The sequence below is a fragment of the Natator depressus genome, chromosome 3 (genome assembly GCF_965152275.1).
Source record: "Natator depressus isolate rNatDep1 chromosome 3, rNatDep2.hap1, whole genome shotgun sequence".
Lineage (NCBI taxonomy): Eukaryota > Metazoa > Chordata > Testudines > Cheloniidae > Natator > Natator depressus.
The window spans coordinates 19817372-19844658 of NC_134236.1; the positions used below are offsets into that span (position 1 = coordinate 19817372).

Genomic DNA, 27287 nt, shown 5'->3' on the forward strand with positions numbered 1-27287 from the left:
CTACACCCAGGGATGGTGTTAGCCCATGTCTTGAGCCTGGGACCTGCACCCTAGGGTGCCGTTAGGCCATATGCTTTGGTCCCACACTCAGAGGTGCTGCTGGTCTGTGTTTCAGGCCTGGCCCGGTACCCAGGATGCTAAACACGTTGGTCCCAGAGGCTTATCTCCGGCGGGCTCGTATCTCGGACCTGGCCCCGCACACACATTGGCCCGTGTCTGCTGGCAGCGCTTGCTCCCTCCCCCTCCTGCCGCAGCTCGCCCTGTTCCTGCGAGCGAGGCCGCCGCCATGTTCTCGGGCTGACGCCGCCGCCGCCGCGCCGCGCCGCAGCAGGAGGAGGCGGAGGGAAGGGGCCAGTCCCGAGCAGAGCAACAGGTACCGTCCGCAGGCCCAGGGGCGGCTTCCGCGCTGCCCGGCCCCGGCCTGAAGGGTTGGAGCCCTGGGGGTCCGAGAGGACAGAGCCGTCTGCCTGCTGGCTGGGTGAGCAGAGCCCTGGCCCCCGCGGGAGGAGCGCGGCGGGGGACGAGGCGGGGCAGGCTGAGGGGTGGTGGTGGTGAGGAGCGTGGGGGTCCCTGGGCTAGGGGAGTGTTCCTGTGGGGGGCCTGGGGAGGAAAGATCCGGGGAACAGGGCCATGGCTGTGTTGGGGGCCCGGGGAGGGAGCAGGGAGGAGGTGCCCTTGGTTGGGGGGGGATCTGGGGAGGGAGCAGGTAGGGAGTGATCTTGATTTGGGGGCGGGGGGGGGAGAGTCCAGTGAGGGAGCAGTAGGGGGGTCCTTAGTTGAGGGGGCTGGGGAGGGAGCAGGTAGGGGTAGCCTTGGTTGGTGGGGATCTGGGGAGGGAGCAGTAGGGGGGGTTAGTTGAGGGGGCTGGGGAGGGAGCAGGTGGGGGTGCCCTTGGTTGGGGGCGGGGCTGGAGAGGGACTCGAGGGTGTGGTTTGAGGGCTGTTGTGAACAGTAATCTTTGGGAAGTGGGGAATGGCCTGGGGAACACATGCCTGGGATTTGAGGTGTTTAGCGAGGAAGGGCTGGAGAGGGCTTGTGAAGGATTTAAGGGGCAGGAGGCTGCTTGAGGATGGGGAGCCCCCATATGGCCTAGCCCATCAATCCCACCTCTAATCTTGTTTCTCTAGATCATTTGTTACCTTGGAACCCTAAAAGGACTAGGAGGGAGAGAGAGAGATTCCCCCCCCCCACCTGCTTCTTTGAAGTTTTCTCTGGGGAATGGGACTAGGATTCGATCTTTTCTAGTGTAAGCACCTCTTGCACAGTATAGCAGAGGAGAAAATCTCCGATTTTGTTCATTTTATTTAGCTCACATCACAGTGTGCAGCTGGATGCAGTACAAAAGTTTAAAACCACAATAACTGAAATAGAACTTTGGCAACAAAATGGGCAGCGGATGAGGAAATGTTTCAGGTTTGCGGCTTTTATTAGGCCGAGCAGACATTTCTTTTGCATTAAAAGTTTTTCCTTTTTTAAAATAGTAAAGTTTTATGTGCACTTTTCTCTTTTATGAAAAGTGATTTTTTTGTAACCTTCAAAGCTCTTGGGGCAATGCAGCATTTTACCGCTATGTCCTCTTGAACACAGCTGATGAGTACTGGATTCAACTTCTGTCAGTTTTACCTTTAAATTTTAAAAGCTGTCAGAAATGAGTGAGGATTGTTTACAAATCTCCCCCACACATGTTCTCTCTGATTTGGAAGACGGAGGAGTAAAATTACTGATGCTAAAGCACTTCTGCATGTTTCTATGGGAACTAATTTTCTGTTCCTAGGAGCTGGTTTCATAATTTCAGTAATAAAGTGTGGCTGGTAAACCCTATTATGTGTGTGTATGTGTGGTAGTCTGTAAAGAAATGAAAATGGTAGCAATGATTAACGTTAATGGTATTAAGCACAAAGAACAGGTTCAGGCCTCCATAAGAGACAACATACAGAACATCTGTGCCTGGAGAGCTTACAATCTATAAGAAGACAACACCCTCGGAAGGTTAGGTAGATGGACTATACTGGGAATCTCAGAGAATGGAATAATGAAGATTATTATAATTATTGGTTTGCTTCTTAGGCTATTATGAAAACCAGTAGTTTGAAGAAATTAAGAGCGGATGAAAACTAACTTCCATGGTTAATGCCTTAGGAAATGGTATCTTTTTTTTTTTTCTGTCCATTTTTTTTTTTTTTGGCACTGTAATGTTTTATAGAAAATAAAATGTGGCCACCATCTAGGGGACCTGGTTGTGTTCTTTAGGCACTACTATAATTTGGATAATAATTTAAAAGTATATAATTTGCAAATAGAGTGTGACGCGAGTCACACTTTGCAAAATTTGAAAGTAGATTTTACTTTTAATAATACTTAGCACTTCATCTAAAAAGTGCTTTTATAAACATCAAGTAATCAGTCTTCATAAAACCTATGTTAAGCCATTAAGTGTCACTCTCATTTTATAGAAGAGGAAACTGTCAGGGAGTCCCCGGGCGATGCTCTGGAACTGCTCCCTATGAAGCCAGTCAGGACTCTGGGAAAGTCTCCTTTCTGTGAGCAGACTGTCTTCAGGACACACAGCTCACACAACTTCCACCTTCCTGGGTCTGACCTTGGAGCATTCAGCATCCTCTGCCCCTCCGTGCTCTTCCCACAGCAAGTCCGCCCAGGCGGTTTCCAGGGGAAGCCAGAGGGTCCTGCACCCCAACTTCGCAGTCAGACGTGACTCTCAGCCAGCCAGTAAAACAGAAGTTTATTAGATGACAGGAACATGGTCTAAAACAGAGCTTGTAGGTGCAGAGAACAGGACCCCTCAGCTGGGTCCATCTTGGGGGGCAGTGAGCCAGACAACCACGTTTGCACTTCACTCCTCTTCCCCAGCCAGCCCCAAACTGAAACTCTCTCCAGCCCCTCCTTCTCTCGGCTTTGTCCCTTTCCCGGGCCAGGAGGTCACCTGCGCCCTTTGTTCTCCAACCCTTTAGCTCTGACCTTGCAGGGGGGAAGGGCCAGGCCATCAGTCGCCAGGAAACAGGGTGTTGGCCATTCTCTGTGTCCAGACCCCTGCACACACCTGCCCTGTAGGGCTCTGCAATGATCATACACCCTTATCCCACCATCTAGATACTTAAGAACTGCATAGGGGAAACTGAGGCACCCGCACAATATTCAGAGGAAACATTAAGAACAGTCCCACTTCGTCACAGAAACTGAGGCACAAAGAATAATTTAGCTAAATCTATGCAGGGAGTCAGTGACAGAGCTGGGATTGAAACTCGGGAGTTCTTGTCTCTTTTTTCTGTGTTCAGAAGACTAGATCATGCTTGTCTCTCTAGAACCTTTTGAGTGACTGCTGCCCTAAAATGCAAGTCAGACTCCAAGATTGCATCTACACATGCAATATTTGGACCCTTAATTCTTCACTGGTGCTGCTGTAATGCTTATATACACTGCCAGCTGGCATTGGTTAGGCAAGTGGGAAGCTGAGACTTCCATTTTTCTCCTAAACTGACCATTTTGTTTCGATAGTCCTGCACCCTGTTTGTCTGGTTAGTCTACCTGTTGTATCCTGACTGACAGGTTGTAACCTCTCTGGGACAGTGAGTGTGTTCTTTGTTTTCTGACTGTACTGAATCCAGGATACAGGGGTCGTCTTTGATGCTTTATTAGGGTTCCTAGGTGCTAGTGTAATACAAATAAATAATAGGTTCTAGTGATAGGGTTTATGCATATTTATAACCATGTAATCTAATCTACCCCCAGAGGAGTGCACCAGTAATGAATTATGGGAACTGATTTTTTTCCCTCCTTAATGTGGGCAAGGTCAAATAAACCAAAGTAGAAGAGGGCTGTTATTGATTTTGAATATTGTTAGTAAGAAGGCTTTTGTGAGTTTTGGATATTACCCAATGGGGCCCATGCAAATACCTAGATTAGTTTTCAAACATTATATATTTATATTGCTGTCATATTACTATTATGTGAATTAAGTTCATTTTCATAGTAAGATATAAACTACTGAATATGAAGTTTTAGTCCTGTTTGCTATCATAATTTTTTACTCAGCTATTTATCTTGCATTGTTATTTATGTATTCATTCACTGAGCACTCAAAAGTATACTGGGTGCCATTCAGGCAAATGAAAAAAAATAAGGGCCGAGATGTCAAAATTTTCTAGTGTCTTTTGGTTGTTCAACTTGTGACACCAGAAATGAGCACCCAGCCTCTTAAAATTAGGCCCCCTTTAAGTAAGGAGACTGAAGTTGAACACCCCAAAATTGACTTATTTAGAATTATTATTTGCTCTTGCAAATCTTGGGCATGGGCTCTGCCTTGGAGAGATCATGCTTTCATTGACAATTTACAAGAGCCCTGATCTTGCTGAAAGATGTTCTCATTTAGATCACTTTGCAGGAGAGGGGCAAATGAGATGGGGAAAGGGCACAATATTAGACTTTTAAAAACATAAGCTGACTCCTGACTAGTCCCCACTTTTCATTTCACTCCATACCTAAGTGTCTTGATTTTTTAAAAAGTGTTATTCCTATCTTATTTCCCTTGTAAGGTATTTTTACTCCTTCCTATTTCCATTTTTTTAGTTCGATTTTAACCATTTGTTTATTTTACTTTCATGAAACATTTAATACTTTTTTCTGATATTATTTGTTTAAATCTTACTTTTTCTATTTTTGTTTCTATTTAGCCTCAGCATTTTCTATTTTTAATTGTTTTCTGTTTTCAGATTGTTTCTTTTAACTCTTGAAAACCACTTTTCAGCTTCAGAATACTCCATCTCTCTCTATAGCTTCTAGAATCTAGATTATGGCCCTTGCCATTTCTCTCCATTCTGTTTCAGAAGAAATAAGTGGTGATGAGCATAGTCTATTTTGGAAAAATTCTAATGATGTTGAGCCGCTGAGTATGTGAAGGACCTATTCCTCCTTTTTAATGTTTTACACTGGAGCTCTTGATTTATGTGGCTGAGTGGTGCTGGGGGTTTAATGCCCCCAGTACCTAGCTAAGAAGATGACTGATTAGTTGTCCCTTTTTATTTATGACTGTAGTTTATTTTATATAGTATGCAAAGATCCTCTCAGGTTGTATGTGTATTTGTCAATAAAACAGTATTGTTTGGACTATGTATTGTGATAACCTCTGGGTATAAAATGAAAGTGAGGTTACCTATTTTTTTAAACTGTAAACACATATTATTAACTTCGTTCAATATTAGCCTCATCCAGTGTATTTTTGAAAGCTCTTGGAGACCATGTTTTCTCTGTGCCCCAGCCTTGTGACAGCTGATGCAACAGACCTGTTCCACCTTGGTTGAGCATGCAGCTTTTGCTGTGCTTTGAAAGCCAGATTGATTTCTCAATGGGAATTAGGCACCTAACGTGCCCCGGTGTTTTGAAAATCTTACTAGACATCTTTGAGTGCCTCAGTACCTTTGAAAATCTTATCCTGAGTCCCCCAAGCATGGAACTTAAGGACTTATCTCAAGTCATAAATCCCAGTCTCATATATAATACTGCTTGAATGCCGGGCCAGTCCAAGTTTACTTTTTAAAAAATGTTAAGTATCTTATTTACTAACATCTTGTTATCTAAGTATGTCTTTCATTTATTCATCTAGCTCAGGGGTACAGAACCTTTTTTCTATCACGGGCCATTGACCCGCAGAAATAATCAATTGCGGGCCACACACAACTAAAAAGCAACTTAATTTAGGGTGGTTTTTTTTAGAGAGAAATATAAAATGTTCAACTCACTCACCGGTGGGAGAGGGGACAGTGCAGAGGCTTGGGGCTTCCCACCCATGGCGGCGCGAGCCAGCACGTGCGGCTCCAGACCCGCGGGGGGCACCAAGACTTGCCGGGGGCCGGATGAAATTAAGCAATAGGCTGGATCTGGCCCGCAGGCCATAGGTTCCCTACCCCGATCTAGATTGTAACCCTCCTGGAGCAGGAACCATCTTTTTGTTCTGTGTTTCAACAACACCCTGCATGTCTATGTCTAGGGCCCTAGGTGCTTCAGTATTACAAATAATTAATAATAACAACAACACTATGTTATTTGATGCTTCTGTTTTTCTGTAGCTGCTCATTTTTCAGGTGGTGTATGTTAAAAGGTATACAGTGTCATGGAGATATGGGACTGAACGTAATGCTCATGGAAGTCAGTGGAAAGGCTTCTATTGATTAGATAGCACTGGAAAGAGAGACGTGACTTATAATCTTTCTGAAAACAAATGTTTCACTGCTAAATAATAAAGTGCACTGTTAAAAAGTAAATTCAGAAACATTTTCAGTGAGTAAAATAGTGCATTATGGTGTATTTTTCTTTAAAGGTTTAGAGATGTTGTCTGAGCCCAAGAATAAGAGGCTGGGAATTCCTGAGTTCTAATTCCAGCTGTAACACTGAGCAAGTTACTTAATCTCTTTCATTTTCTTCAGCTAGAAAATTAGGATAGAGAAGTGTCTTGAGGCTCAGTTTAGTCAATGTTAAAGTGCTTTGGAGATTAAAAGTGCTGTATGGATGTTAATTTTTATTAATGCTTCAGGTTTGAGGATTAAAAGGTAGTCAGGGCTTTTTTATGCAATGTCCTCAATTGTGTTGCTTTATCTCTGTGTACTATTTGTGTTCAAACACAAACAAAATTGTTGTTTTTCTTTCTTTATGAATATTTGATTCTTTCTATAAAAATACATGTTTTGCTGTAGTTCACATTTCATAGTTATTTAGAAAGGTAACATCTTTCTGTTAGTGCTGTGGGGTGAGCAGTTTGTACAAGATTAAAAGGTCTGTGAGGAGATCACCAATAAATAGCTCTGCATTGTTCAGACTGACAGTGCAATAAAAGATATATCAGAAATATAGTATCCGGTTCACATATTGTAAAAATATACACAGTTCATATTTTTATCACTTAGAAATATCTAAAAGCATCCCCAGCAATAATACAGTTTAGCATGTATAAGTTAATTGTTTGTCTCCTGTAGATGAATGAAGAAATAATGGATTAGACTTGTTTGTTAATGTATAGCTGAGAACAGCTTTGTACATGCTTTCCAGAATACCATATGGAATTCAAATGAAGCAAGATGGTGACAGTAGCAGCACAACACATTGGAATTATGTAATTGCAAAATTAAAAAGAACATTTACTGGAAAATTAGCCTTTCATTTTTTTGCAACTTTAAATAGTTAGGGTCAAAAACATTGCTGCTGTATGTGGGTGCAAATGAAACGATGGCATACATACAAGAGCGGTGAACTTGGCTAGTAGTGTTTTGGTATGGATCTTAGTAATATTTCAGCTATTAGAAATAGTAGCTAAAATATGTTAGTTCTAATAGGTAATTCTATTGACGTTGCACTTGCCACCCACTTAACCTGCAAATGAAGTTTATGAAGTCTTTGGCATTAATCATGACTCATGTTATCTATATGTAGTTAAGTGATTCAACAACATTGTAAACTTACAAAGTGAAGTAATAGTGGCGGACAACAGGAGATGTGTGTCATTCTCTTCTGAAACATCCCCATCAAGTCTAAAAATTTCCCATTATGGCTATCAGCATGTTATGACATTACAAACCCCCTCTGATTTTTTTAATACACTGCCTTTAGCCCAATATTTTGGAAGCCAAGAATTTTGATCGTTTTAAATAATTTATATAAAGATATTACAAACTACCCTTCACTTAAAACATGTACACACAAAAAATAATTTAGTTTAGGCAATTATTATGAATTAAGGTCATACGATTACCATTCTACTGGATGTGTGCTCTTGGTCCAAGGACAAGTTAGGTATCATTTAGTGTACTTAACCTGCAGTACAAGATAAAGTGGCACCTAATCCATTACAAAGCCTTAAATACATTTGCTGTTGTTTCTAATGGTTTAAGTGTTAGTATATGGTAGACCTTGGTACTTCGTGTTTAAAGTTGAAAGGAGAAATTCCAGTTGAATGCCCCATCTGTTAGCTCCATTGTGCCCTAGTAATGTGTTGTCTATGGTTTCCATCACCCTTCCGCATCTGAATAACCCAGAGGACTCGGAAAATTAAAATAAAATTGTTAAGAAGCAGATAATTTTATACTACTGCAGGTCAGGTATTTTATCAGTATTTTACTTTTCCCATATAAGATTATTTTTAGTTATTTCTCTTAAGGCACCCTAATATCTTCAGGCATGTACACGTGCAAATGTGCTCCCTAGTCACACTAAGACTCTAATCATGCTAATTTACAGTTGTATTTAAAAACGGTTTTTGGTAGCAGTCCTCTATCACACTGTGGATTGAGATTCTTAACTGAAGACTGTTAGAAATATGTTGTTCTTTTAAAAAGCAAAGTGCTACACAGTCTTGCTTCCTGGGTGATGTACATCTTCCTTTTTAGACAAAAATACGTGCCTGTGCTGGTCAGGTAAACCATACTAACTCTGCCAGTAACAGTTACAGCTAACTGCTGATGTGGACATGGTGTACTTTATATTGTTGTTAAAAATATAGCATCAGTTCTTCTAACTTGAAATGTGAATCCAGATTTAAATAATTCCCCCCTGCCCCCCAAAAAATGCTTCAAGAATTTTATAAACAGCATATTAAAATTCTCCTTTTGAGATGTTGGGTGTAGAAGACTCCATATATTTCTCATGTGTCTTATATCTTTTTCTGCTTAACTGCAGTAAGCTCCTTTGATCCACAGACTGTATACTTTGAACTCTTTTTCTGGGACAAATGTTGGAACAAAAAGTCAAAGAGCAGATCTGTTGCATCCTAAAGAGAAAATAGTGCTGTGGTGTACTCCATGGTATTTGCTGCATTATCAGGAAGACAGATATCTCTCTTGCTTTACGGTGGGCTTTCCAGTGTTAATTTCTGCTTGTGAGAAAAAATAGGAGGAGATTTTTCTATATGGTTAGGCTTCCAATGGATATGTCCAGAATAGAAGATTCAGAATCAGATTAAAGATACTGGCCGTAGAATAGGGAAAATCAACAAAATCCGAGATTTCAAATAAGGGCTTGTCTGCTATATTGCCGGTACAGCCATACTAGTGTAGCTATGCCAACATAGCCCTCTAGCATAGACATGGCATATATCAACAAAAGGAGGTTTTTCTACCAGCATAGGTAAACCAGTTCTCTGAATGGCATTAGCTATGCCAATAGAAGCACTTTTCTGGTAGCATAATTGCATATATGCTGGGGATTTTGCTGGCGTAGCAGTGTTGTTTAGAGGTGTGGTGTTTTTTTTTTCACACTACTAACTGACATAGCTATGTAAATACAATTTTGTAGTGTACACTAAGCCTAAATGTTTTCTTTGAACTAGCTCTGTCTGCTTGTAAGGATAAGCCAACGATAGTTAAGGTAGTGAAAAATCCCATTATTGTACCTACTGGCAGGAAAACTAACCTTATCACTTAATATACTTTCGTTGTGTATATGTAATTGGTTCCTGTTGCTTGGCTTGTGTTTTGGCTCTCATTTAATCCACACCGTTAACTTGTTTTTTGCTTTCTTAACAATTCTTAGTTTGTCCAGGCCTCACCTGTGACAAGTATAAAACAGATATTTCCTTAAAGTAAGGAGAACCACTTTTCAATCTGTTCTTGAGATAGCCAGTAATTCTGAGTAGTTTATTCTTCTCCACTTTTTTTTTTTTGTCGACCCACACTGCCCCAGTTGGATCACTCCAAATATTTAAGAAAATGAAGAGAGATATCAAGGCCTTCATTCAATAAATTAACTTTTAATTTAGGTAGGTTTCCTGTTGTCATTGTGTACCAGTTAAAATCATTACAACTCTGTAAGTCAGCATAATAGCAGGAAACTGAGTAGCTGGTTTAAAAGTGATACTGTTAAATAAACCCCACCTGCACCCCCAATAGCTATGTGTTTAGGAGAATATTTGTGCTTTCTTACTATAGTTCTGATAATTGTGCAACTTAGCAGACTGACCAATATTTCATAAAGCTAGTATTTTTCACTTAAAACTATTACCTGCTTCAGGGAAATCCCTCTGCCACAAAAAAGTTATGATTGTTGAGATACTCCATCATTTTTTAATTATTATTTTAGCATCCATTCTAGACTCAGGTATTTAATACAGTAATTCATATCAACATTTACAACGTATAGCACACTTAATGGACTACCAATAAAAATTAAAATAAAATTGGCTTCCTCAGCAATAGTGTAGACATCTTGTTTAGGACATTAGTTCTTTTAGTCCAGAGTGTTCATTATTCCAGGTTAATATGTTGCCAGTACGTATTACATTTCCTTTGTAAATCAGACAGCAACCTCTGGAGTTTGTGATCTTGCTGATTGATTTTTCGCTGTCCATTTACTTTTTCTCCACCGTTTCCCCTTTCAATTATGTTGCTCTTTTAGGAGTGGGGTGTCTGAACCATGGCTTCCAGAATATTTATCAACTTGCTTGTAAATGAACTGGTTTGACCTAACAATTTAACTAATTAACCATTCCTGCCTTATAGCAGTTTTTTGCTAGTTTTTTTTTTTGAAATATTTGTATGTGATTGCTTCAGATAGAAATTAAATATTAGAAAAGCGTATGCTATATAAGTTTCACTTAGAATGAGAACAAGTAAACATATTTTGAATGAATAAATTAGTTTTTTCTTATATTCTAATTCTAGCTTTTTTTTTACTTCTTCTCTCCTTCAGTCTCTTCTTCATTTCCTCACTTCAAAACTATAGTAAGTGTTGGGAAACAATGGAGAAACTACGGTTGATTAGGTCAGGCTGAGAGAGCAGAATTGCTGCTGTAAACATTGATTGGTCAGGTGATCTGTTTACAAGAATGTGTCAGTTCTGTTGTTTGAACCTACTGACATCCAACTTTTCCTGTTTTCATCATTTGTGATGCCTTATGCTGCAGACATTAAATTTCTAATCAAAAGGTTCCTGAGTTGGATTGCACTTGTTGTTAACTTCAGGCTTTGGTTTTATGCCAGCCTGTACCCTTTACTAGTGTGAGATAGTTGATGACTTTTTTGTTAAGATATCTCCTTTACCAGCTCCATATTTTATGCCCTATGCTTAGAACACCTTAATGTTTGCCAAACAAAATTCCTTCTTCCAAAACACTTCAAGCAAATCCAACTTTGTGTGGAATATTCCAGTTGTAAAGGTAATTTTCTATTCTGTGTTTGTCGTAACCTGCTTGTTACTTGATTGTAATCTTTTCTGATTAGGGATTCTTTTCTTTGTTTGGCATACCTTATTACACAGCAGTGTGTCCATCTGTGGTGTTATGTAAAATGTTCTTTGGAAATTTCCAAGTTTTGTTGTAATTTAAAAGTTATCTAGAGTCATTTCTAATCTAGAAACTCCAGTGTAGATCTAGGTTTCAGAGTAGCAGCCGTGTTAGTCTGTATTCGCAAAAAGAAAAGGAGTACTTGTGGCACCTTAGAGACTAACAAATTTATTTGAGCATAAGCTTTCGTGAGCTACAGCTCACTTCATCGGATGCATTCTCTTTCACTGAAATTGCACCATCAACTGAGAGTAAGAGGAACTGCTTTATTATGAAGGATGCTAGGATGTAGTTATATGGTGACTAAGGGATTACCAGACTTGGAATTTGTGAAAATAAACTAATACGCACTTCGATTTCTGAGTAATATCCAAACCTTAGGGACACTGTGACTGCATAGAACTGGAGTTCTTTCTTAGTGGCAAGCATGTTCCTTACCCCCAGACCCATGGAAACAGTTTTGTGGGGGTTTGTATCTGAGGAATTTGGGTCGGTGAGTGGCCTGGTTGGAAATGTAGGGGTAGTAGAACTATTTGGGTTGCACTGAATTACCCCTTTCCCCACCCAAATTCATGAGGGGGACTGGGCGCCTCTAGGCACTGCAATAATACAGGCAAATAAATAAATGAAGAACAGAAGTTAATACAGACCAATGCTGAATTTATGTTTGCTAGCTTGTCCTTTCATACTGTGGGAGACCCCACCCAATGCTTTTGGGTTCAGAAACCTTTATGGCGGGTATGACTCTGGCAGCCTGGCTCTAATGGAACTGTGCTACACAAGAGGTGGCATAGGGCCCCCGAGTTGATGCAGAGACATAGGAACTCTATCTGGGTCCCTTTACATTTCTGCATTCTGAAGTCTGGTTGCTTCTGTGTGAGGTGCAATTTCTCCCTCTCAGGACTTTCAGGCATGGGGCACTTCCCTACCTGGGTTATCACTTAAGGGTTTAGATTTGGTGCATCTTAGGTCTTACATTTCAGAAAGCTGCTGTGTGATAGGATCTAGCTACAATACAATAGTATGAGGCCTGGCTGAAACATGGTATGGTCTTGTAATGCACACAGCTATAACCTTGTTTGGCAGTACCATGTTGTAATGGGGATATAAAACACACTAGCTTTCTGCAGTTAGATGGGATCTTAAAGATTGCCTCTCTCCTCATGGTTTTTAACCTGGCAGTTGAGATCAGGTGGGGTGCTTGAGTTGACAATAGCTTGACTTTGGTATATGGAAGCTGGAGCTAGAGCATTCCCCAGTAGGGCCCTCTAGTTTGAAAATTACTTTTGCTTTCCCCAGGCACACATCCTCTCCAGAAAGCCTGAGGTTGGTGGACTTACGCAGTGTTTCCAAGGCCTAGCTGTTTGTTTAGGCTTTTTTCTCCAGGGTTGTTGGAGGGATTTATTTTATAGTTTGATGTTCTTCGTAACCCTAAGGTTAAAAAACAAGCCAAAAAGATTTTTTGGTAGTATTGGGTAGGTGGAATGTCAGGCATTTCCCCCGCTCCCCATTTTAAAAATAAAAAGTGATCTGCAAAGGAGAGAACAAAATGAATAGTTCAAGAGTATGGGTTTAATCAGTTAAAATTTTATACCCCAATCCTGCAATAAGACCCATACAGATCGACCCTGGTGTCCGTGCACCGCCCTATTTACTTTTACCCCGTCGATTTCAGGTGGGTTCTTCACACACTCATCCTATTGCAGTATCTCAGCTTAGAGTTCTTTTCTAGCAGTTCTCAAAAGTGCAGCTTGTTTTATAGAACTTTATGTTCAGCTGGAAGTTATAAATAGGGAGGAATTGTCCTTTGTTGTTTCATTTTTAGGACATAGGAAGAGACGTTGGAGGCAATCTAAAAATAAACAAATTCATTTTAATGTTCTCATTCTCTTGGAAAAGTTTTCAGCCTTTCTTTTGCCTCCCTCTGTTCTTTCTTCAATTGATCCTTGGTATCACACTTGATTGATAAATGGATTCACCATCCATTTCCATTTTTATATTAAAAAAAGAATGTAAAGTGTCGTGATACTACTGTGAAGAGAGTTACATAAAAACCAGTTGTACTGTGTAATTCTTTCCTCACTTATTAGCTATCTAAGCAGTGTATACTGGGTTAAGTTTAGATTAAAGCATTGGTTTTCACTCGTTTGGGGATGGATGATATATCACAGTCAACATGTGGCTATGCAATGCACACACCAACCAATGAAGGCAAATTCTTTATGTAAAATTAGCCTATTGTATAGCCAACATTATAAATATTGTGTACAGAATATACATGTAGAGTACTGGTACAGAGTGATTCCTAACATTTTCCATTTAGTGCATAAGTGTGTAGTAAATGCTCCATACTGTGCAAGGAAATTTTTTGAATGCTTCTGGAAGCAACTGCATGGTTTTTTGCAATCAGTAGAACAATCAGATATGCCAGAATAAGCAACACCATTCAGAAAAAAAATGTTTCTGTACCTTTTAATATTTTTGAAAATGTATTTGAACAGATATTTTTGAAATCACTGAAGGGGGGGTGGGCATAATAGTTATCTGAAATGTGATACAGAAATTAGAATATTAGAAGCATCTGAACACTGGGATGAGTAACTGCACTGCAGGATTCTGCTATTGTTGGCTAGTGCTGTTTCGTGAGTAGATTCTTCCCTGCCCCCATTCTCAAATTTTGGATTGTATTTTTTTAATATTTTAACCGAATAAAATTGCCACTTTGTTATGGAGAATTTCACATCACGTACCAATACTACAAAAATGTTTCCAGGTTTAAAGCTTTTGTGGCTCCTTAGTGAACAGTAGTTTCTGCCTTTACAATTACATGGTGGAGGGTGATGATTTGTGTAATTTTCCGTATCAAAATGAAATGATTTTCTCTGAAGCAATGCCCTGGTCTATGTTGTCTTAATTCTTTATGGGTGTTCCCCATCTGTAAAACGGGGACAGTGTCTAAGTTTGAGGAATGTTTTGAGAATTGAAGTCTTTAAACCATGATTTGAGGACTTCAATAGCTCAGACATAGGTGAGAGGTTTATTGCAGGAGTGGGTGGGTGAGATTCTGTGGCCTGCATTGTGCAGGAGGTCAGACTAGATGATCATAATGGTCCCTTCTGACCTTAATGTCTATGAGAATTAGTTAATGTTTTGCAAATATAAAGAACTAATAAATAAAATGTTAAATGCTCTGAAAATGTGACCAGACTAGCAAAACAAAATGTGACAGGCAGCATTTTAACATTTCTTATTCTGAAAGTATGTTATATTAAGAACCCCTCTGATGATGATACTTTTTTGTTTTTGATAATATAATAAAAATAATTGACTTTATAACAATATTGTTTTATATGCTGGAAAATAGACTGCTGCATGATTTGATTAGAGCTAGTTATTTTACAGAATGAAGTATGCAGGGTCATTTCCACTAATCAGCTTTTGTAAGTTCTGTAGAAAGTTATTTATCCAATATTTTATTAACAGAAGTATTATTTCCAAGTATGACAACTATAATTTTAATTTTGACAAATATTAATGTAAATCATGGAAGTTCAAGCTAAAAAAAAATCTGTTAGGTTGTCTAGTCCATCCTCCTTCCAGTGAAGGATTGTTCTGTACAGTATATGTTCCAGTGTGTGTGTGTGTATTTTATGCAGTACACACTGTAGAGTGAATGCCGTTTTCCTTTAAGAATGTGCTCCTAGGTTCAAGACTGCACTGCATACTAAATAAAAATCTCCCACCTACAGAAATCTCCCACCTACTTCCAAATGCAAATTCAGTATGTTCAGTAGCAGCTTGAAGCCCTGCATTGTTTGCTTCCGGAAGTGTGAGCCGAAGAGGACAGACATTCCCTCTGCTCAGCAGGAGCACTAAGCTGTGTTCTGCCCTTGTTCCATTATTAATGGGACAATGTTTTTATGTTGCAGATGGCTAAGAGCTAGCAAGGCACATTCAGGACCATGATGGCTCAGTTTCCCACAGCCATGAATGGTAAGTAGCTTGATCTGGGTTCATTTATGTGGTTCGGAGAGTTCTTCTTTGTCTTTATATTTAATATCAACATTATTAGTAATTAACTGATTGCAACATATGCCTCAATGTTTTGGTCAACTTGCTGTAGCATATATACTGTTGCTTATAACTTCTGATGTATAGTCTATACTCTAGGAATTCAGCACAAGTTTGTACTCCAGTATAATTAAGAGTGCACATGTGGCTGGAGCATCTAGTAATTTTAGATCATTTAAGGGGTTATTACATGCCGGTATGTGACTGTATTTTGAATACTGAATGACTTCAGATGAGGAATAAACTAAGTAACCATTAATTAACAGAATAGGTATTTGAAGTTGTATAATATGGCATGGGATTTTGATATGTTTTAATTTAGATATGGTAAATCTTATTTAGTTTAACTAAAATATTTCAGTTAATTGATTATTCATAATCAATGCAGAATGTGCTCAAAATATGCAGATAAATCTTAAATATTTTCCCTCTTGATTTTATGTTTTGTTGTCATGCCAAATAATGCAGAAGCTCATGTTTCTTTCAGTTTCCTTTCAAAGACATACTCCAGATAAAACTTTAAAAGATGCTATGCAACTTCTGACTATGTGTTAGTGAGTTGGATCACTTTGTTTCTAAAGAAAATAGTCTGCCTTAAAGAAACATATTGCTAAATCTGCTGAGAAATTGGAAGTTTTTATGCTATGTTACCTGGTGACTTCATTGCTATAATTAAAGCTACCCAAAAATGAAAAGGGATGGTTAGAGGCAAAGCACACTCTGTCTGCCAAGTGGGGGATGATCTGACAGCTGGGTAAAAAATGTGCAGTTTGTCTGGTTTGTTGTTTGAGGTGATAAATTTAAGAAAAACTAAGAGTTTCTAGTAGCTAATTTAGAAATTCACAACTATTAAGGTAAATTAGGGTAATTAGGATAAGGTGTTTTATATGCAAAATATAAATATTTTGAGTCTTAACTATAGGACAAAAATTTAATTATACAGCCATGTTATGGATGTTTTCAATAAAATGTGTAAAACCATTAGTGTGTTATTGACCAACACACTGTTACACTGTAAATGGCAACTATAGCTGCATCCAGAAGTAATGTTTCAGTATTGCTTTAAAAATTAGTATAATAGTAGAAGTAAGAACAAAATAAATCCATGTATTGCATACATGAATTCTTAGGCAAAACAAGATGAGTACCACATTGTCTTTTCCACTTCACTGGACAGATGAGACTTAAATAGAAACTTAGTGGAGTCCTGTTTTATTTTTCCTGTTGTTGGGCTTTTTTCGTTTTCGTTTTTTATTTTTAAAGTGCTGATTCTTTCGCAGTATTCCCCACCCCAAATTCCATGGAAACCGTTCTTGTGATTCAGGGCTAGTTTATCTCCAGTCATTGTCCCCTCACTGTCCCTGTGGTGAATCGGTGCCTAAAGTTAATACAGTCTTGTGCTTTGTCTTCACACGCTGCCCCCCCCATCCCTTCAGTCCACTTGGGCACTGGGAAAAGGCTGTAGGGGGCAGAGAAGCAGCACTGAGGTACAGAGCCTCCGGATCTCAAAAATTTGCTGATTTGGGGAGCTGAACGGCTTCTCAATCTGTACCACAGCAAACTTTGCTCCCTCTCCCCTGCACTCAGGGGAGGAACAATGCTACGTAAACTTAAGGAGATTCACCTCAGAGAGTTTGCAGTCTACTATGTGAAATCTGCGCCTTTAGTTCAGGGGTGGGCAAGGGCCACATCGGGCTTGCAAAACTGTATGGAGGGCCGGGTAGGGAAGGTGTGTCTACACTTCCCACGTTAGAGCGCAGCTGTGGCAGTGCTGTGATGTAGGCAGCGTAGATATGCTTTATTGCCAGGGGAGAGTTCTCCTGGCAATTAAAAAACCCACCTCGAACGAGTGGTGGTAGTTTTATCACTGGGAGTGCAGCTTCTGGTGATAAAGCGCTTTCTATACTGGTGCTTTTCAGTGTGTTTTTTCACACCCCTGCACGACTAAAGTTTTAGCGCTGGAAGTGGCAGTGTAGACACAGCCATCCTGGGTTTTGATCTAGGAAGAATAAACCTTCCCAGCCTAGCTGGAGCCAGGCAAGGGGTATTGCCCAGTTAATAGCTTCCCCATTGTTTCCTCAGGGACACTTGGTATTCTCTTGGACTGTACCTTACCTCAGTGGTTCTCAGCCTTTTTTTAACGAGGGACCCCTAAACTTAAACAGACACACCTGCAGATCCTCCAAACCCCCTTATTATTTTGTTTCTCATTATTTGTTTCTTTCATGTTATTTTAGTAGTTATCACAAATATTACTATAGAGAAATTATTATTATTTTAACAGATCAACAAAAAACACATCAAATTAAAATATTGACAGTTTACCTGATATTAATGATAAATTACAGCATTGCTAGGTGATATATGGGAGTATTGGAGGGATGTATGTTTACTAGCAGAGGGTATTTGGGAAAGGACTGGAGGAGTGCATGTACTGGGAGGGGGTATTTGGGGGAATGCTGGGGTGATGTACTGGGAGGGGTATTAGGGAGTGCTGGAAGGGTGGGTATACTGGGAGGGGTATTTGGGGGTGCTGGAGGGGGTACCTGCAGCCTCTCACTCGAGATGGGAGGCAGTGTTGCACTCCCTGTCATGGTGGCAGTGCGGCTAGCACAGGTTTGGGACACAGTGCCAGCCCATCAGTGCCTCCCTGCAATCCTCTCCCCCTCCCCTGGCCCAGCCAGGCTCTGAGGCCCCGGAAGAGGAACTTGCCGTCTGACGGGCCTGGGTAGGCAGGATCCAGCAGCTATGGTTGCAGGGGAGGGACCAGAGGTAACTGGAGAGGAATGTTCCAGATATGGGGGCTAGGCCAGCCTTGTATGGCAGGGCTCTGGGAGGAAGTGCCTCCTCCAACCCCTGTCTCACTTCAGTGGGCGTTCTGCAAAGCCGGCATTGGGAAGTGCTGGGACTGCAGCAGCAGGGAAGGAGAACTAGCTCCATGTAGCGGGGGTGGGGACCTCAGCCCACAGCCAGCCATCCTGCTGCTTCCTTCCTCCCCGCAATGCACAGACACGTGTTGAGTGCAGTCGCTAGGGGGAGCTGCTGCCTCCTCGCTGCTTGGTGTCCAGAGGCCTTGCCCGTTCCCATTGCTCTGTGGGGGCAGAGTTTGTGGAAGCCCCACTGGATGGGTCTCCTCTAGAGTTGCCAGGTGTCTGGTTTTCGATAGGAATATCCGGTTGAAAAGGGACCCTGGCGGCTCTGGTCAGCACCGCTGACAGGGCCACTGAAAGTCCAGTTGGCGGTACAGCAGGGTTAAGGCAGGCTCCCTGTCTGCCCTGGCTCCACATGGCTCCCAGAAGCGTCCGGCATGTCCCTACGGTCCTTAGGTGCAGGGGCAGCCAGGGGGACTCTGTGCACTGCCCTCACTCCGTGCGCCGGCTCCGCAGCTCCCATTGGCCGGGAACCTCTCAGAGGTTCCTGGCCAATGATTCTGTAAGCACACAGAGCCCCCTGGCCACCTCTGCACCTAAGAGCCGGAGGGACATGCCAGCCGCTTCCGGGAGCCACCTGAGGTAAGTGCAACCTGGCCAGAGCTTGCATCCCAAACCCCCTCCCGAGTCTCAACCCTGAGCCCCCTCCTGCACCCTAACTCTCTCCTGGAGACCGCACCCCAGACCTCATCCTGCACCCCTGCCCCAGCCCTGAGCCCCCTCCTGCACTCTGAACCCCCCTGGCCCAGAGCCCCTCCCGCATCCAAACTGCCTCCCTGAGACAGCAGCCCGCACCCCAACCGCCTTCCCCAGCCCGGAGCCCCGTCCTGCACCCCAAACACCTGCCCCAGCCTGGTGAAAGTGAGTGAGGGTGGGGGAGAGTGAGCGCAGAGGGAAGGGGAATGAGTGAATGGGGAGTGGGGCCTCAGAGAAGGGGCTGGGCCTCGGGGGAAGGGGGCAGGGCAAGAGTGTTCTGTTTTGTGCGATTGGAAAGTTGGCAACCCTAGTCTCCTCGGAAGGCAGAAAAGTCGGGGGTGGGGGACGGGATGTGACCCCCGCATGGTTCTCCCCCCTCTGGCTCCCCATGCGTCACCTCTGGGAGGGACCAGTCAGTTCACAGACCCTCTTGATTATACTGGCAGACCCCTAAGGATCCCTGGACCAGGGATTGAGAACCACAGCCTTATATTACTGTTGTTTCCTTTCCTGTTTGTTTTCCTCCAACAGCCTCCTTTGGTTTAATTCCTTACAGTCAGGGAGGATAATATCACACAGGTTAACTGAGATGCATCTGATATTCATAAAATACACATAACTTACTCATTTTCCACACTTGTCCAAGCCCATGACTTGACTTGGATTTTACTAATTGAAAATAGAGTTCAGTCTAATAATGTTAGCCTTACTTGGGTGTCCTGGAGACTAGCCGAGGCATGTCAGTGTGATTAGAATCATCTGCTGCATTTGCCCTAAATGAGAATTATTCTCTCTCAGTAGTGGATAATAGCAGTTGCTTTCTAAAGCTGAGATAAAGGTACTTAAGTTTGTCTGAAGATCCACCTGATTCTCTTATGTGTGGTAGTGCTTGAAGTCCAGAGACGGAAAGACGTTAGGTTCAACCTGGTATGTGTACCAATATATTGAGGCAAGAGACAAGGAACAGAAAAAGTTAAATTTGATTTCAGAGTAGTCTTGGTCTGCAAGCATTGTTGACTAGAATAATAACTACAGCTTTCCAAGGAGAAATACTGTTTCTTGGTTCAGAATGGGCTTTCATAAAACAGTATGGAATTAGTTTTCAAGTTATTTATTACCAAAGTATGCGAGAAATGGAAGAAAATGAACAAGGTTCTAATGGCGATAGTTTTATAGATGTTCTTGTTGCTACAAGAGAATGGAAAAACAAAACACTAATGAAATAAAAAGGTGAATGCAGTTACGTAAAAAGCAAAAAAAATTAGTTGGATTGTAAACTCTTTGGGAAAGGGATCATATTTTTGCTCTGTGTTTATACAGTGCCACAATGGGGCCCTAGCTGCAGGGTGCCACCACAATAGAAATTGTGTTCTGCCCTGTAGATAAAAATAAGTTAGTGATAAATAAGAACTAACTTGGATTTGTCAAGACCAAATTGTGTCACGTCATATCAGTTTCCTTCTTTGACAGGGTACTGGCCAGTGTTCCCTCTAATTTTTCCCACGCATGTGCGGAATAAGTTTTGTTACGTGCACCAATATGGAGGTGATGTGTGACGCATCACCTCCATATTGATGCACATAACAAAATTCATGAGGAGGGGGCAAGGGATTCGGAATGGGGGGGCTCAGGGCTGGGGCAAAGGGTTGGTGTTGGGGTGGGGGGTGAGGACTCTGGCTGGAGGTGCGGTCTCTGGGGTGGGGCCAGGGATGGGGGGGGTTTGGGTGCAGGAGGGGGCTCTGGGCTGGGGCAGGGAGTTGGGGTGCATGAGGGGTGAGGGCTCTGGTTGGGGGTATGGGCTCTGTGGGGGGGCGGGGATGAGGGGTTTGAGGTGCAGGCTGCCCAGGAGCTGTGGAGGGGAGAGAGGACTCCCTCCTCCCCCCCCCTCCAGCTCTCTTTCCTCACAGCAGCACCTGGGCTGGGGTGGGAGAGGCGCCTCTCCCCCAGCCGCCACAAGTCCGGGGCAGGTCGGTGCTGGGGCTGGTGGGGAGAGGTGCTGTGGTAGGTTGGTGCTGGGGCTGGCGGGGAGAGGCGCCACGGCAGGGCTGTGCTGGGAGGGAGGCATCTCTCCCTGTCCCAGCACTGAGCCCCTCTGCGGGGCTTAATAGGCGGCTGCGCAGCCATAACGGGAACTTCGGTACCCGCCTTGTGAATAGGGGGGATGCAGTAGATGTGGTATATCTTGATTTTAATGAGGCTGTTGATGCAATCCCACATGTGACATTCCATAAACAAACTAGGGAAATGTGGTTTAGAATAGATGAAATTACTGTAATCTGGGTGCACAATTGGTTAAAAAACTATACTCAGAGTAATTATCAATATTTTGCTGTTAAACTGAGGGGAACATACCTGGTGGGATCCCTCAGAAGACTGTCCTTTATCTGGTACTATTCAATATTTTCATTAATGACTTAGATAATGGAGTAAAGAGTTTGCTTATAAAATTTGCAGGTGACACCAAGCTGGAACGGGTTGCAAGCACTTTTGAGGAGAGGATTAGAATTCAAAACAGCCTTCACAATAGGAGGCAATAGTACTGGAGAAAAGGACCAGAGAGTTAGAGTGGATCACAAATTCAATATGAGTCAACTATGTGATGCAGTTGTGAAAAAAGCTAATTTGGTGTGTATTAACAGGGGTGTTGTATGTAAGACATAGGAGGTAATTGTTCCACTATAATTGGCACTGATGAGGTCTCAGCTGGTGTACCGTGTCCAGTTTTCGGGGCCACACTATAGAAAAGATGTGGATAAATTGGGGAGAGTCCAGAGGAGAGCAACAAAAATGATAAAAGGTTTAGAAAAACCTCACCTATGAGGAAAGGTTCCAAAAAATGGGCATATTTAATCTTGAGAAAAGATGAGGGAAGGGGGACTTCATACCAGTCTTCAAATATGTTAAGGACTGTTATAAACAGGACGGTGATCAATTGTTCTCCATGTCCACTGAAGATAGGACAAGAAGTAATTGGCTTACTCTACAGCAAAGGAGATTTAGGTTAGATATTAGGAAAATCTTTCTTACTATAAGGATGGTTAAATACTGGAATAGGTTACCAAGGAAGGTTGTGAAATCCCAGTTATTGGAGGTTTTTTAAGAACAGGATTACACGAACATCTGTCAAGTATGGTCTAGGTTTACTTGGTCCTGCCTCAGCACAGGGGGCTGGACTAGGTGGCCTCTCCGGGTGCCTTCCAGTCCTTCATTTCTCTAATTCTGTGGTTCTTTAATTAAATAAGTGCTTGCCATTGAGTGAGTACACCATTATGTAATCAGTTTTAAGAATGGGGAAAAGAAAGAGGGGGGAGAGTTGCATGTTGAAAATGACAAAAGGTTATTGAAAAGTGCATATTCCTCAGAATAACAGTAAATGTTCTGTTGCTGTCAAAGACACAAGGTGAGTGCCGAGGTGGATCAACTTCTGTTGGTGAAAGACAAGCTTTCAAGCTTACACAGCTTTACAGGCTTTCAAGCTTCTCCTTCAAATCTGGGAAACTAACTCAGAGTGTCACAGCTAAACACAAGGTGGAACAGAACTGTTGCTATCAAGACATTTAGTTCTTTTGCTCAAGACAGGAAAGCAATCTACATCTACAACTTCTACATTCCAGTTATAGGCATGCTTTAATGAGACAGCACTAAATTTGTATTAGAGAATTCTTTGGTAAGAGAAGTTACAAACACAGATGAGGGAAAGTTTGGAACTAATAGATTTGTCCCAATAGCTCATGGAGCCGTAGATGGGAAGGACCTAGCTAGTCATTCTCTGTGGTATAATAAATTACTCAGATTGTAAGCTCTTTGAAGGACCATCTTTTTGTTCTCTGTTTGTACAACACCTACCACAAAGGGCTCCTAGGTGCTGTGGTAATATAAATAATACTCTCTGGAGTCAATAGACAGGACAAGGCAGTGTGGGCAGGTAATTGAAGCAGGGGACTGGAAGTTAGGGTCTCATTCATTGGGCATGTCTATACTATAGTCATAGACTATGTTTACAGTACAGCTGCATAGTTATGGTGCCGTATCTATGCTGCTGTAACCCTGTGATGTAGACACAGACTACAGCGACTGAAGGGGTTTTTCTGCCACTATAGGAACTCGACCTCCCTGAGCATTCTTCTGATGCCTTAGCTGCATCTATGCCGGGGGTTAGGTCAACATAATTATGGCTTTCAGGGGGGTGGATTTTTTTTCACACCCGTGACCACAGTAGCTATGTCAGCTTAAGTTTTAAGTGTAGACCATGCCTCAGCCCATTCTCTTACATGTGTTTTTACCAAACAAAAGCCCCCTAGTATCCACACACACAGCCCTCAAGGTACGTGCATATTTGTGCCTTGAACCTGTGCTTGTTTACTTGGCTAAGGGGGGAGGGTCGGTTAAAGCTTGGACTGTGCTTTTGCTCAGGCTAGAATCCATCCACTTTGCAGTGAGGAAGCAGGCAAGATCATTTGAGTGCTGATAGTCCTCCAATGCCCTTCCCACAGTTCCTTTTGAGAGACAGACAAGTTCTTCCACAGTTAACACAATTGCTTGGGAAAGAATCCTAGAATGTCTCAGAACAAAGAACCGTGGATTATGCCCCGACACACGTGGGCGAGTGCGGAAATAGTGAGGATGCAGGTAGGGCTTTGCTGTGGGAATGCTCATACTAAGGCTAGACTAACACAAATATTCAGTCCGGGATGCCAATTGTCCGAGCTAACTGTGGAATGTAGACCCATTGTGTGGCTTCAGACAAGACACTGAGTCTCTCTGTACTGAAGTTTCTCCATCTGTAAAATGGGGATAATATTTAATTAACTAACTTCATAGGGGTATTGTGAGGCTTAATGTTATACTTTTTGAAGTTAAAAAGCATTATATAATTACTTATTATCATGACTCACGTGGACCAGGAACTCAGCTCCAATTTAGAATTATTATGTCTGGGGAATTAATTAAATTCATAGCTTACTCAAGTATAGTTTTAATTATAAATAGAGGTAAGTGGCAGAAAATAACATCTTACTATCAACAAAGAAATCACTATTCTGAAAGTCTGAGAAATATGAAGACTTCTCTCAAATTGAAAGGCAAATGCTGTGACCCTGTTGCCACCAGTACAGGCTGCTGTGTAGCTACCCGTCCTCCAGGGAAGTAGCTGGCTACCAGTAAGAGGCATTTTACATTTTCAAGACTCTTTGCTGCTAGGCTCCCAATTTCTTCTGCAGTTGTCATAAATATAAAGGGAAGGGTAAACCCCTTTAAAATCCCTCCTGGCCAGAGGAAATCTCCTCTCACCTGTAAAGGGTTAAGAAGCTAAAGGTAACCTCGCTGGCACCTGACCAAAATGACCAATGAGGAGACAAGATACTTTCAAAAGCTGGGAGGAGGGAGAGAAACAAAGGGTATGTGTGTCTGTCTATATTTTGTCTTTGCCGGGGATAGACCAGGAATGAAGCCTTAGAACTTTTAGTAAGTAATTTAGCTAGGTACGTGTTAGATTATGATTTCTTTAAATGGCTGAGAAAAGAATTGTGCTGAATAGAATAACTATTTCTGTCTGTGTATCTTTTTGTAACTTAAGGTTTTTGCCTAGAGGGGTTCTCTATGTTTTGAATCTAATTACCCTGTAAGGTATCTACCATCCTGACTTTACAGGGGGGATTTTTTTTTATTTCTATTTACTTCTATTTCTATTAAAAGTCTTTTTGTAAGAAAACTGAATGCTTTTTCATTGTTCTCAGATCCAAGGGTTTGGGTCTGTGGTCACCTATGCAAATTGGTGAGGCTTTTTATCCAACATTTCCCTGGAAAGGGGGGGTGCAAGTGTTGGGAGGATTGTTCATTGTTCTTAAGATCCAAGGGTCTGGGTCTGTAGTCACCTAGGCAAATTGGTGAGGCTTTTTACCAAACCTTTTCCAGGAAGTGGGGTGCAAGGTTTTGGGAAGTATTTTGGGGGGAAAGACGTGTCCAAACAGCTCTTTCCCAGTAACCAGTATTTGTTTGGTGGTGGTAGCGGCCAATCCAAGGACAAAAGGGTGGAATATTTTGTACCTTGGGGAAGTTTTGACCTAAGCTGGTAAAGATAAGCTTAGGAGGTTTTTCATGCAGGTCCCCACATCTGTACCCTAGAGTTCAGAGTGGGGGAGGAACCTTGACAGCAGTCATGATTATTCTTTAGGGTGGATTTGATTTAAATCATGATTTAAATCACTAGTCAGGAAGACTCAATTTAATCATGGTTTTCCACATAAAAGTGCATTCTGGTTGTTTGTTATAACCTTAGTACATATTCTTCACAACTCAGAGAAGGATGTAGGGGGCTTGATAAGGTAAAGTTTTTAAGTCGGTATCAATATTGGTTCTTGTTTTTTTTTCCCCAGAAGACTATTCTAGGGGTAGTCTTCATAAATTTAAAATGTATAACTTAACTGAAGGAAAATTAGGGGGAAAAAATTAAGAAGTGAAATGTTATTTCTCAGAAGGATATTCATCCTTATGTTATAGGAGTAGCCTGACAAATAGGGTTAGAAGAAATAATTCTACCTCAACAATATTTATTAAAGGTCATGAAAGAAAGCTTATTTAAAGAAGGTAAATGTGGCTGTAATTCCACATATGTTAACTGGGGTTCAATTATGTTTTATTGGTTAAAGCACAGGACTGGGTTCCAGATTTTGCCACAGACTTTTTGTGATCTTTGGGAAATCACTTAACCTATCTGCCCTCAGTTTTCTCATTTGTAAAATAAAGATAACATTTGATTCATTACAAGGGTAATGTGAGGATTAATTCTTTTAGAGTTTTGTAAAACACTTTGAGGCCCTAGAATAGGAAGGACTATGTAGAATTGCAAAGTATCAATTTCAGATAGGCTAGTGTGCCATTTTTCATGCACAGTATTTTAAAGAATTAGAACAGACTTTCAAACTATCAGAACTAAAAAACAGTGCTTTATACCTCTTGAAACAGCTTGGATTTCCAAAACATTAACAATGAATGTTGATAGCTCATGAGAGGTAAGCAGTTAAAATCATGTCTGAACCGAAGAGACTTTGCGGGGAAGCAAGGCACTAATCAGAATGGTGTGACTTTTCAAGGTCTGATATGTTATAACCTGCCAGAGTTAGAAATGCTTCAATAGACTAGAACTTATACTTTACGAATTAATAAATGGTTGAAGCACTGGTCCTGGACTAAGAACATAAGAACGGCCATACTGGGTCAGACCAAAGGTCCATCTAGCCCAGTATCCTGTCTTCCGACAGTGGCTAATGCCAGGTGCCCCAGAGGGAATGAACTGAACAGGTAATTATCAAGTGATCCATCCCCTGTCGCCCATTCCCAGCTTCTGGCAAACAGAGGTTAGGAACACCGTCCCTGCATATTCTAGCTAATAGCCATTGAAGGACCTATCCTCCATGAATTTATGTAGTTATTTTTTGAATCCTGTTATAGTCTTGGCCTTCACAACATCCTCTGGCAAGGAGTTCCACTGCTGCCTATTAAGTCCTCATAGAGGGAATTTCAACCCGTCTGCCTCGGGCAATATTTGAAAAGGACTGAAATTATTTCCTGTTCTTTAAAACAAATAAATTATTTCTTGCTTGATCTTTGTCTGATTTCCCTTCACTTAAACGGATCAAGGGAACGATCATTACAAGTGTGATCATAGACCCATAGACTTTAAAGCCAGAAGGTACCATTGTAATCATCTAATATGACCTTGTGTACATTGGAAGCCACAGAACCACACCCACCTACTCCTATAATAGACTCATAACTTCTGGCTGAGTTACTGAAGTCCTCGTATCATGATTTCAAAACTTCAAGTTACAGCGAAGTCACCATTTACTCTAGTTTAAATCAGTAAGTGACCTGTGCCCCATGCCGCAGAGGAAGGCAAAAACCCCTGCATGGTGTCTGCCCATCTGTCCCATTGGAAAATTCCTTCCTGTCCCCAAAAATGGTGATCAGTTAGACCCTGAGCATGTCAGTGAGACCCTGAGCATGTCAGTGAGACCTACCAGGCAGATATCTGGGAAAGAATTCTCTGTAATAACTCAGAGCCCTCACCATGTCGTGTCTTGTCTCCAGCCATTGGAGACATTTCCGACTAGCAGTCGCAGATGGGTCACATGCTATTGTAGGCAACCTCATCAGACCATCTCCTCCATACCTGATCAAGCTCAGTCTTGAAACCAGTTTTTTTTTTTTTTTTTTCCCACTCCTGCCTTTGGAAGGCTGTTCCAGACCTTCACCCCTCTGATGGATAGAAATCTTCACATAATTTCAAGCCTAAACTTATTGGTGGCCATTTA

General features: G+C 41.7%; 1 protein-coding gene across 6 annotated transcripts in view; it reads left to right on the forward strand.

Annotated features, from left to right (window-relative positions):
* The first annotated feature begins 256 nt into the window (after positions 1 to 256).
* Positions 257 to 27287, forward strand: part of ITSN2 (intersectin 2) — a 126518-nt gene continuing 99487 nt past the window's right edge. For 3 of the 6 annotated variants that reach the window (XM_074947502.1, XM_074947503.1, XM_074947504.1), the window contains exons 1-2: positions 258 to 478; positions 15208 to 15271. In XM_074947502.1, the coding sequence (XP_074803603.1) occupies positions 15241 to 15271 (31 nt within the window). In that variant the 5' untranslated portion in view covers positions 258 to 478; positions 15208 to 15240. Of the gene's footprint in view, positions 479 to 15207; positions 15272 to 27287 lie in introns of all 6 variants that reach the window. The other 3 variants (XM_074947500.1, XM_074947505.1, XM_074947501.1) reach the window with 3 other exon arrangements.